The 12,812-nt window shown below is 36.2% G+C and overlaps 1 protein-coding gene across 1 annotated transcript; it reads left to right on the forward strand.

The window, feature by feature from the left end:
- Positions 1 to 3: 3 nt before the first annotated feature.
- On the forward strand, positions 4 to 12,116 carry LOC137396482 (protein max-like). The gene is made up of 5 exons (XM_068082779.1): positions 4 to 223; positions 1,593 to 1,643; positions 4,554 to 4,661; positions 6,577 to 6,700; positions 11,587 to 12,116. Exons 1-5 carry the CDS (start codon positions 185 to 187, stop codon positions 11,730 to 11,732), a joined length of 468 nt encoding a protein of 155 aa, XP_067938880.1. The 5' UTR covers positions 4 to 184; the 3' UTR covers positions 11,733 to 12,116.
- The last annotated feature ends 696 nt before the right edge of the window (positions 12,117 to 12,812 follow it).

The following is a 12,812-nucleotide window of genomic DNA, read 5'->3' on the forward strand; positions in this document are numbered from 1 at the left end:
CGGGCGTCACATGTTACGACGCGTGCTTTGTTATGAGCGTAAATCATGTCGTGACATGCATTAACAACGCACTGTTGGAAAATCTGTGCTCAAAAGTGAAAAGACTAGAAGAAGCATAATATTTTTTAACAACGTCATAACTATTAGCTTTATACAAATTACAAACAGTTTCAGTTGGGCGGCGATGAGCGACGAAGACAAAGACTTTATCGATGTTGAAAGTGTGAGAGCTAAATTATTTGATAGTACTCCTATTTAGCAGTTTCAGGTTGGATAAAGAGCTACTTAGTATAACCTTCTTTATTAGACGTTACGTTTTTACAAATAATGTTATTAAGCTCATGCCGACTTCCATAGAAATAGCTCTAACTTCAATCACCGGTCCGCTTCTGTTTTTTGTTTATGCTAATGACTTGCCAGGCAAAATAACATCGGAATGTCGTCTGTTTGCAGATGATGCCCTTGTGTGCAATTTAAGAAGTGAGAGTGCAGTTTCAAACGAAGATTTAATGACTCTCGAGGAATGGTCCCGCATCTGGCAACTTTCTTTTAATCAAAGTGTTCAGTTTTTTCCATCGGTGAACTGAAATCTCAACAGGACTACTATTTACATAATGCAAAGCTAACAAATGTTGACTCCTATCCATATTTAGGAGGTGAGCTGAGTAGTAAATTAAAATGGGAAAAACACATAGATAAAATTACATCAAAAGCTAACAGACTAGTAGGAATGTTACATAGAGTTCTTAAAACAGCTGACACTAAGACAAGATTAGTAGCATACAAGACTCTGATACGATCAGGCCTTGAATATACTTGCCAGGTGTGGGACCCACATTTAAAAAAAGATATCAAGAAGATCGAGAAAATCCAAAATAAATGTCTGAAATATGTTTACCGCATAAGATCACCAGTAAGCTTTTTACAATTAATGGAAAGCACTAACAAAATCATTACAAGAATCTAGAAAAGATGCCCGAATAAAACTATATTGCAAAGTGTTGAGGTCTGGTGTTATTCAAAACACTTTTACTCTTCCCAATAACCTGCACGATACAAGACAAAATAGGGAATTGTACATGCCATCTATAAAATCAGGGCAATATTTTCACTCCTTTTGGCCAAAAACAACTAGGGATCTTCGAGGGAATGTCGAGTGTGCAGATGTTTAATTTCTTTGATTTAACCGGAGAGATTTGTACATGTATATATATATGTCAATAAATAAATATATAATAAAGAATAAAATAAATAAATAAAAGTAAAAAATAAACAAAGGTTCTTGAAACTGAGTTTTCACGTCTTTTTGCCTTTAGAGGCTCTCAGTGAGAACAATCTGATCTGACCGGTGTTCGTCTTTTGACAAAGTCTCAGATACATGCCCCATTAGGCTGTTACTGAACGTATCTTTAACTGCTCTGTTCAAAATAGCGGATATTCAAGCAAATTTTGTCCGATTTCCTTTTTTTGGAAATTTTGTACCTACAAGCACTTGTTGAAATTTGCATCAAAATGCGCACTATAAGAATAAGTTGCGCACTTTACTATTTTGTTAGTAACCAAGTATTAATGTTGTGTTGCTAACATTTTAGGATGACGAACGCACAGGCGATGCTGATAATGATCTACAATTTGCTAATCCAGTAAGTATGGTACAAGTGTTACCTTTTTCTATAGATGCTTCTGTGAGTGGTAACAGTACTAAGAGTTGCTAGACATTGTACATTGTGTAATAGTTCAAGTGTACTCACGTGGTCAAGTGTACCGTATACTTTGCTTCAAGCAGTATGTTGAGTTTTGGCTTCGAAATGAAACTGGGATGTACTATTTTTATCTTCAGTCATTGAAGAATTCGATAATTTTAGCTTAGGTACAACTTTATATAGAAATTGAGCACCAATGACTAGTATTTATAAAATTATAATATTCAATATTAACTACTAATCAATGTAGTAATTATAGTGCGAAGTCATAGCTGGGATAATTGCTGCTGCCCTTGCAAGTTCAAAGTTCAGCATTCTGAAATTTTTGTTTAGTTTTTTGGGAGTGAAAACTTTTTTAAGCTCAGTTTTACCTTTTCCGATTACCTCACAAATTAATTTGTTGCCTGATAGACAATTTTAGGTTGTTTATAGCGCCTAATTCTTACAAGTCGACATTTGCTCCATGATGATATAAAAACACATTTCCAAAGAGAGGTGAAAACGAATCGACACAATTTTCAATCTTTGATAAGACAGCCAGTTTGTTGTAATATTATATTACCTGCTTAAGTGATTCGGTTTTAGCCTTACAGATGGTTGTCCCCTCTTAGTTTGATCATAATTAAATGGCATAAATCGAATAAACAGGTTTTGCTTTCTTCCGATGATCACGGGTTTGATCAATTAATGCAATTCAATACCATAAATGAGTCTTCAGTGAAAAGATCAGCCTATTTGTAGCTGCTCCTATAGTAAGTCACTGAGGAGGGTCGAGTAAATTGATTATAAGTACTTGACGTCTTATATGCCCACTAAAAGATACCATAAAGTACCATCGAGTAGAAAAAAACATTCACTGTCAGTGTTTCTTTTACTGTAAAAGGAATTCTTTGTGCCTTCTTTAAAGGTTGACTTGCAACAAAATTCGCATTACAGTTATTTGATATGAAAAGATTCACCATGTTTTACTCTGTTGTGTTGTAGGTGCAAAATATGTGGAAAGGTGATTACAAGCTCTTAAAAGCTCAAAAACGAACAGAAAATCGCAGCCACACGAGACCGTCGTTGTTTTGATTCTCTCTCCAAAACGGCTCAAATATGACGTAGTTGTGAGAGATGGTTTTTGTTTACACTTTCATGCATCCTTATTCGTCGACATGTTTTCACAAATATACTTCACGCATTCAATAAAACCATGTCTATAGTTCTTACGCGTCTGTTTTATCATCATCGTAATGCTGTCACTTTTAGCAGTAATATCCTATAACTTACAGTAAAAATTTGTTTAATTTTTTAGCCTTAGCATGAAGGAGTACATATCATTGTCTGATAATCATGACGAGCCTGTTGGTCATTTGTAATAATCAAAAAGTGCTGCAGAAATTATTTGCGAATTATTGAGTCACATGATCAGATTACGACTTGCCGATTAGACCAAACCGAAACAAAACTGTAAAGTAGCGAGCATCTATATTTGATACGGGGTCTTCGGTAAAATCCGAAGTGTTTGTCATAAACTAGTGCTACGATAAGTTTTATATTGAGCTTTTTATTGCCCTTTCAATTCACAGAAGAACATCACGTGACAAGACGATAACTAAATTTCATGGCTACTTCATCGAAATAAAGAGATTCCAATCTACAGCGGCTTTTCGTTTTTGAGCTTTTAAGAGCTTGTAATCACATTTCCACATATTTGGCACCTACAACACAACAGAGTAAGACATGGCGAACCTTCTGATATCAAATAACTGTAATGTGAATTTTATTGCAAGTCAACCTTTAACATTTTACATGCAGTTATGATATTCATCAAATTTAGGAATTTTTGCTGCGACAAAGACCATGTGATGGCAATTGAAAAACATCTTACGTTTGCTCGAGAAAGACCCCGTGAAAAAACATTCTTTTGGACTTTGACCATCGTCCAAATTTTGTAAATTGTAGTATGTAGCAACTATTATAGTTACAATTATATTATAGTAGGCTACTACTGAATGTTCGTCGTTGCACGGATAATAAAAAAGTTTTTGCATAGAAAATTTATTTTCAATTGGCCAAGTTTCTTTTCACAATGAATTTGAGTAACTTAAGCTATTCTAAATCTTTACTTTAATAAAAGCCATTATTATAACTTTAGCCAGCGTTAGAAAAAAAAGATTGTCATGATCTTTCATGCAATCTTTATCTTCAAGTATGCTAGCTGAAGCATGCTATTTTAACTAATCAGCATTAAAGATAGGCAGTTGTAATAAGTCTGAACACAATAATTCCATTGTATAGCAATGTAACCGCTTGACTTAGTGGATAGACACGCCAGTCTGCAGACCTGGAAGTTCTGACTTCAAATCTAGTACGAAGTAGATTTTTTATTCTTATAACCTTATCGTTATAACTGGACACGCAAACGATAGGCAAACACTCAGATTTATATATAGACTAAATGTTTGCGTAATAATATATTCTTTTTATTCGATTTGCTGTTTAAAAAGGGATATTGCAAAACAGCTCATAATGATCTAGCATTATAGACATTGACAAAATTTGAAAGAAAAAATGTGTGCTGCAGTTGCATATTTTGAAACAATATTCAATATACATGTATTTTTACTGGTGTCTAGTTGACGCATCTCTATCCATGGCAAAGTTTCTGTTAAAATAGGTGTTGAGCTCTTCGTTGAATGGTACTGTGTAAGAGATGCTCGGCTTCTATTGCCATTTCATGGATTTGGCTATCACATTGTAAGAATGAAATTGATCTAATTTTATCAGCTTTACCAAGTTCATCCTTGGTTTGCGAGAGCTGTAAGGTTCTTGAAAGAGCACTATGGATGTATTGTATAAATTTAGGCAGATAAACGAGCGCATCACAATGCTCTAGAAAGAAAGAGAAGAGACCATATCAAGGAAAGTTTTAATGGACTCCGAGACACTCTCCCCAAAATACGAGGAGAAAAGGTAACACGTCAACATTGTCAATTCGCCTCATTTATACATATAAATTTTAGCTTGGCCTCTTTTTGGCCTTCAAGGTATTTTTTGCAAAGGTTCATTCTTGTTCATGTACACGCAATAGCTGAGCTGGGCACTGAGTCCATTGACAAGTGCCCTGTCAATGCTTCATTCTTGTTCATGTACATGCAATAGCTGAGCTGGGCACTGAGTCCATTGACAAGTGCCCTGTCAATGCTTCATTCTTGTTCATGTACATGCAATAGCTGAGCTGGGCACTGAGTCCATTGACAAGTGCCCTGTCAATGCTTCATTCTTGTTCATGTACATGCAATAGCTGAGCTGGGCACTGAGTCCATTGACAAGTGCCCTGTCAATGCTTCATTCTTGTTCATGTACATGCAATAGCTGAGCTGGGCACTGAGTCCATTGACAAGTGCCCTGTCAATGCTTCATTCTTGTTCATGTACATGCAATAGCTGAGCTGGGCACTGAGTCCATTGACAAGTGCATCTATGTTGATGTATTGTTAAAAATTGGCTGCAGGTATAAGTATTTACAAATATTTAAATTGTTTTTGCCTTTTAATTATAAATTCAACTGATGCGCTTGATGTGTATAAAAGCTGTGTTATTAGATTAATATACGGGCCATCGATAGGGTCATTACCGTGGCAGTCACATATCACTGAAAGTTTCATATTGAGAAAATGTGGGATAGATTATGTGTGTAGCCACAAACTTATGTTATCATGTACCCTGTTCCACGATAGATTGTTTTAGTATTGTGTGACTCCCTACCCATCTAGGGTACAGGTGAGGAGGTGAGGGTACAGGAGTCATGGAATAAATTGAATCTTGACCACAAGCGCAATTGACCAGTCGCTGGTAAATAGTTGATGCTAATGGCATAAACAGAGTAATTGGTACCATTGTAAATCCTCAACTATAAATACTTTTTAATAAGGGTTTGGCCAGGTAAAATGTATGTAAACTGCAATAGCGTTTTATTATATTATATGAAATGGGTTTGCAGTATGTAATATAACACTTGATCACAGTGTGATTATCTGTTATATCACAGTCGCATTATGATAACAGTAAGCCATAACAGTGAGTGATAACAGTGAGCGCTAAGAGTGAGTGATAACAGTGAGTGATAACAGTGAGTGCCAACAGTGAGTGATAACAGAGAGTGATAACAGTGAATGATAACAGTGAGCGCTAACAGTGAGTGATAACAGTAAGTGATAACAGTAAGTGATAACAGTGAGTAATAACAGTGAGTGATAATAGTGAGTGATAACAGTGAGTGATAACAGTGAGCGATAACAGAAAGTGATAACAATGAGTAATAACAGTAGTGATAACAGTGAGTGATAACAGTGAGTGATAACAGTGAGTGATAACAGTGAGTGATAACAGTGAGTGATAACGGTGAATGGTAACAGTAAGTAATAACAGTAAGTGATAACAGTAAGTGATAACAGTGAGCGCTAGCAGTAAGCGATAACAGCGAGCGATAACAGTAAGTGATAACAGTGAGTAATAACAGTGAGTGATAACAGTGAGTGACAACAGTAAGTGATAACTATAAGTGATAACAGTGAGGAATAACAGTAAGGGATAACAGTAAGTGATAACAGTGAGTGATAGCAATAAGTGATAACAATAAGTGGTAACAGTGAGGAATAACAGTAAGGGATAACAATAAGTGATAACAGTGATTGATAACAGTGAGTTATAACAATAAGTGATAACACTGAGGAATAACAGTAAGGGAAAACAGTAAGTGATAACAGTGAGTGATAACAGTGAGTTATAACAATAAGTGATAACAGTGAGGGACAACAGTAAGGGATAACAGTGAGTGATAGTACTAGGTTGTGTGAATGTTTTCAGCGTTTCTCATCTGCTTGTAGGCCTCACGCGCACAAATACTGAAGTGCGCCACGGACTATATCATGAGTATGAAGGGGGTCTCTGGCACCCATAAGAAAGCTATTGATGAGCTCAGGAACGAGAATAAGCAGCTTGAAGAGCAAAGTACGTACTCGTGTCTGATCCCGAGTGCGTTGTGCTGTTTTAAAGTATGCCAAGCGCGCGGAACAAGCATGCTATACATATAAGAACAAGACTTGCGAAATATTCTTTGTATGTAGGAGCGAATATTTCCATAAGAATTTCCTCTAATTCATCCCATCATACAAAAATGGCTTAACGACTTCTTAATAAGCCCAGCAGGTATTAACACAACACTTTAAAACAAATGCACTATATCAAACCAAATATTAACCAACTAAATTATTCAAGTAATAACCAATAGAAAGAAATTTGTATCATTATTTTATGTTAGAGACACACCAGCTGAAGGGCAAGTTTGTTGTTTGTTCACTGAATTCGCTGAATTTGATTTGTCCGAGGTCAGCTTATGCTCAATAGCTCAATTGCTAGTAGATCAGAAAAACATGAGAGTTAACTGCTCATTCTAAATTTCCACAATGATTTGATCAAACTTGAATTTTGTTTGGATTAATTTTCAGATGATCGTTGTGTTGCCACAACCGATCCGAAAACAATTTACAATGGCACACCAACTATGGTTTCACTTTACTGTGACTAGTTTCACTTTTAAGGCTATTATTCTGTGTTTGTAATGCTTTAGGAAGGGCCACCAAGCCTATTAGACCCCTTTTTAATAAGGAAACAAAGCAAAACATAGGCAGTTGCATTGAACTTGCTTTAGTATCAAGAGAAACCCATGTACCCAGGCACTCCCAGGCACTCCCCGGCGCCATGAGAGACCATCATGTGTAATAGTAATCTGCACAATTATTCCAGGCTATTGGAGCAGTCGGTCATGTGCTCTAACCTTCAAACATTGTTTCGGACGAACACTGCTCTTATTACTGGATTATAAGATTATGACTAGTGCCCTGGCACTCTAGTGGGCTGTAAGAGATTGTCAGGCATGCGAATAAAGCACACAGAATAACTAAGTATATGCACAAAAGTTCTAAAGTCTAAAAAAGGAAATGATTGGTGCAGGTGGTGGTGTGAAGGTGAATGAATCCGGTTGGAAGCAATATTTTTTCCTAACCTTTAAAGCACATAAATTACATAAATCTTTTAGTATATATTTCAATACATCAGAGTCTTGGCTTTCGAATGAGCCTATATTCAATACACAAAGAATAATAGAACTATGAAAAACAGGGTGTCAAAAGGATGTCCTGCAAAAAGAACACTTAGTTCAGGTTCTCCAAATGTAATTTCACAATTATTATTTAGCCTTCGGTAGTCGATCCCTTTCGCTGCCGTTGAGGCTGCGCTTTTCTTGGACAATCGGTGCTGTTAAACCCAGAGAGCGCTAATAATAAACTAGGATTCTAGACAATCAACAATGCCCGATATAGTGCTAACGCCCGGCCAATACAAACACATTTTCTGGGTTAATTAATTATGCTTCAATAAATGTACTGGCGTTGATAAAGGTAATGAAATCACATCGATTAAATTGTGACCTGCGGTTGCGTGGCCCGAGGACTATATGTCAATCGCACTTTCGCGAGATCACGCAATACTTAAAACTAATTAGTTTCAGTCGTGACCCTCAACATCACAATAAACTGAGAGGGCTAGTGCATAATATCATCGGGAAAACATAGTATGGTGCTTGGAATCTGAGTTATTTATCATAGAAATAATCTGTATATGGAGAACTAATGACACTGATTCCTTTGTCATCTTCATTGGTTCTCTGGAGTTGTCCTATCGTGACACCTATAATGACACTAGTGTCATTATCGTAGTTGATAAATATAAGCGGTAAGCAATAAAATAGGCGGTAAGAGCACACAACACCACATATAAAAATTGTGATGTCACAATTTCCGAGTCTATGCCAGTAAAAATTTCTGCGGTAGCGCTCTGGGGTAATCCTATAAACACCAACCAATGTCTATCTCACCATGGCAAACAATAGCTCATTCGAAAGCCAAGACTCTGATGTATTGAAATAAACAACAACAAAAATTATGTAATTTATGTGCTTTAAAGCTTTCGAATGAGCTCTTGTTTGCCATGGTGAGACAGACATTGGTTGGTGTTTATAGGATTTCCCCGGAGCTCTACAGCAAAAAAAGTTTACTGGCATAGTCTCGAAAATTGTGACGTCACAATTCTCATATTCGTTGTTGTGTGCTCTAACCGCTTATTTATCAACTACGATAATGGCGCTAGTGGCAGGCGAAGGTAGGACAACTCCAGAGAACCAATGAAAATGACAAAGGAGTCAGTGTCATTAGTTCTCCATGTACAGAATATTTCTACGATAAATAACTCAGATTCCAAGCACTATGTTTTCCCGATGATATTATGCACTAGCCTCTCATTTTATTGTGATGTTGAGAGTCACGACTAAGACTAATTAGTTTCAACCATTGCGTGATCTCGCGAATGTGCGATTAACATATAGTCCTAGGGCCACACAACCGCAGGTCACAATTTAATCGATGTGATTTCATTACCTCTATCAACGCCAGTATATTTATTGAAGCATAATTAATTAATCCAGAACATGTGTTTGTATTGGTCGGGCGTTAGCACGATCGCGGGCATTGTTGATTATCTAGAATCTTAGTTTATTATTAGCGCTCTCCGGGTTTAACATCACCGATTGTCACAGAAAAGCGCAGCCTCAATGGCAGCGAAACGGATCGACAACCTAAGGCTAAATGAGAATTATGTCACATTTTGAGTACCTGAGCCAAGTGTTTTTTTTTGCAGGACGTACTTTTGACACCCTGTTTTTCATAGTCCCACGACCAAACGAGCTGATGCGAAGTTTGGGAATTTTTATGATAAATGCATGTGCACACAACTTACGAAAATTGTTCATCAACAATGAGACGAACCCTTGTAATAAAATTTCATCAACAAATTTAACCATCGTTTGGTAGATTAGTTGAAGTATAATAACGATACAAAACACATATAGGCCTATTTAAATATGTTACCAAGTATTTGTATATTCTCGAAAATCTCTTAAAACTTACTTATCTGATCGGATTATACACAAATAGACAGATTTATTAGGACGGAAATCGTCACAAAACGCTTGAAAAGCTTGGTTTAATAAAAGTTAAGACTGGAAATTGAAACGGCGGGCGACAGAGAATAGAACGATTAAGTCGTGCGCATTTCGCAAAAAATAGCGTGCACATTTCACCAGTCTATGGCATTGTTTACTTGTAATCGGATTTATTCGAAGGTTTCTGTAATAAACGTAGACCGTTTGAGGCATTGACCAATTTATAGGCACGAAATCGTGGTACACAGTTTATCAGCCTATGTTTTTTTGTCCAATCACCGACGGTTTCATTTTTTAAAACGTTAGCCAAAATTCTTTACAACTTATGTACAAGCTAGGACCGAACTACAACGCCCCTTTATGACGAGAACATTTTTTATTTTGCTGCAGTTTGCATGAAACTTTCAGACGTGTGAATGCTAATACTCGTTTTCTGTTAAAGATCGCTATCAAAACCATTCTACATTCAACGCAACCAACTTTCAAACCGTGTATAGTACACAGTAGCTTGCCATTTTACTTCCAATTTTGCATTTCAGAGTTATAATAAACATATTTCTTTATTGTTGTTGAATTACATTCATTACAGTAGATTAGGCCTACAGCTTTATAACACTTTTATAACAGCTTTTATTTTGCTGCAGTTTGCAGAAATCTTCCAGACGCGTGAACGCTCGTAGGTTTTCTATTATTGCTGTATTACTATATTAACAATATTGGTTATTCTAATAATATCAGTGCGTTTTACTTCTAATAATGGCCAATATTGCATTTCTCCTATTGCAGGGGAGAGATTATAATAGACATATAATATTTTCCTTTCATTATTGCTGTTTGTCATGACCAAACACTCTTTAAATATATTTTTTTTAAATCTATATAAATACCACAACTTCTCGATATTGTTAGCTATGACGTTTTTAAATGTAAACAAAATTGTGCATTGGTTTTCTATTATTACTATATTAATAATATTGATTATTCTAATAATATCAGTGCATTTTACTTCTAATATTGGCCAATATTGCATTTTTCCTATTGCAGGGGTAAAATATAAACACCTTTTCCTTTCATTATTGCTGTTTGTTGCTGGATGGACATTCGAACATACGTACACAGCTCCTGATTATACTGAAGGTTATTATTATGCAAAGTTGAATGTTGATGGATGTTTCTATAGTCCGTATTTTAATAAAGAAAGAACAACCGTCTCCCATTTTTGGAAATTTGTTTGTTTTAATTTCCAGGCTATTTAAAAACCCTACTTCTTAAATATAATGTTGAATGCTTATGAATACTCAATGCTCTAGGATTTTTCATCTGTATTCAATCTACTCGTCATATTGAAAAGGCCGATGTCATACATGTAGGTCTACATGCACCTGTACATGCCTCCCTATTACATACCTCCCTATCACATACATCCCTATCACATACATCCCCATCACATACCTCCATATCACCTACCTCCCTATCACATACCTCCCTATCACATACCTCCCTATCACATACCTCCCTATCACATACCTCCCTATCACATACTTCCCTATCACATACTTCCCTATTACATACCTCCCTATTACATACCTCCCTATCACATACATCCCTATCACATACCTCCATATCACCTACCTCCCTATCACATACAATGTACCTCCCTATTACATACCTCCCTATTACATACCTCCCTATTACATACCTCCCTATCACATACATCCCTATCACATCCCTCCATATCACCTACCTCCCTATCACATACCTTCCTATCACATACCTCCCTATCACATACCTCCTATACCCCCTGTTATTTGTAGATTTACTGTCATTTGGTATTTTGTAGTCGCGACGCTTGAACAGCTCGCAGACTCTAATGAATTTTCAACCAGTGGATCTGTGGAAAACTTTATTGAAGACTCTCTGCACAGAGATGAACCTTTACCTGAGCCTGATCTTCGCCCACCTCGAAGGAAAAAGGCTAAAAACTGATGGAATATTAAACTATCAAGTGCTTGGTTTGAATGTTGCCGGCATTTTTATTATACTTGCTGACATTCAGCAGCTAGATCAGTGTTTTGTATCAGCATCAGCTATAGTTTATGCTATAGTTTAAACATCGGCACTTAGTTTATGCTCTTTTTGCCTTTTCCTTTCCATTCTTTCAAGTGAAGAAGTCCTGCTGCTACTACTGTAAATGCAATGTACCATTATCTGTTGCTTATTTTACTATTTAATGTGCTCGCTCGCCGTTATCTGAATGGACTTTTCCGCTATTTTTAACGATGTAGGTCTCTCAGGACTTCCTGAAGCCTATGGTATCACTTTATTTTGGTTCAAACTGTACAAAGGTTTCAATAAATCAGAGTAAATCAATTTCTTGAAGTGTATGATTTATAAGTAAGTCCTTTTAAAGATGTGGTTGAAGGTTGTAATGATAAATCATCTGAGCTTGATGTTAGTGTTCCATTAGTCAATGCTGCATATCAATGCTTAGAACATATAGATTAGCTGTAATAAATGCTTGACAGCAAAGTTTCAATGGATGCAGTGGTAGATTTAACAGCGCTAAAGAGGTTTGCAAATAAAACTGATTTTCACTTTTTGAAACCTGCTGACAAGTAGATGAAACAATAAGTTTTGCCATAATTATAACATCCACTGGAGAGTACGGTATTCCATAAGTATGCATGACCAGTTAAAAATTAATGAATATATAATCAGAAAATTAAACGTCTTATAGTTGCAGTAATGCATGCTTGCTCGTGGGTTGCATTCACCATTTTCCCAGCTGAGTTTCGGTAGCTTGATTTAGGCTTAAACGTTTTCAAGCTGAGTTTCGTTTTACAGGATGGACACGGCAGTTTTATTATTTGCTAGTTGTCTTCTCTCGTTTTTACCGGATTTCAAATTACGTAATCATTCGGATCAACGAGCTGTTGGGATTTTATTTGTGAGCTTGAAAAAATGTGCAATCAAAGTGGCAATAAAATTTTTTTATTTCATACATTCCATAAACTAAATTTAGCTACTAACATATTCATTTAAGTTGGTAGGTAACTCCGTTGAGCG

The sequence above is a fragment of the Watersipora subatra genome, chromosome 5 (genome assembly GCF_963576615.1).
Source record: "Watersipora subatra chromosome 5, tzWatSuba1.1, whole genome shotgun sequence".
Classification (NCBI taxonomy): Eukaryota; Metazoa; Bryozoa; class Gymnolaemata; order Cheilostomatida; family Watersiporidae; genus Watersipora; species Watersipora subatra.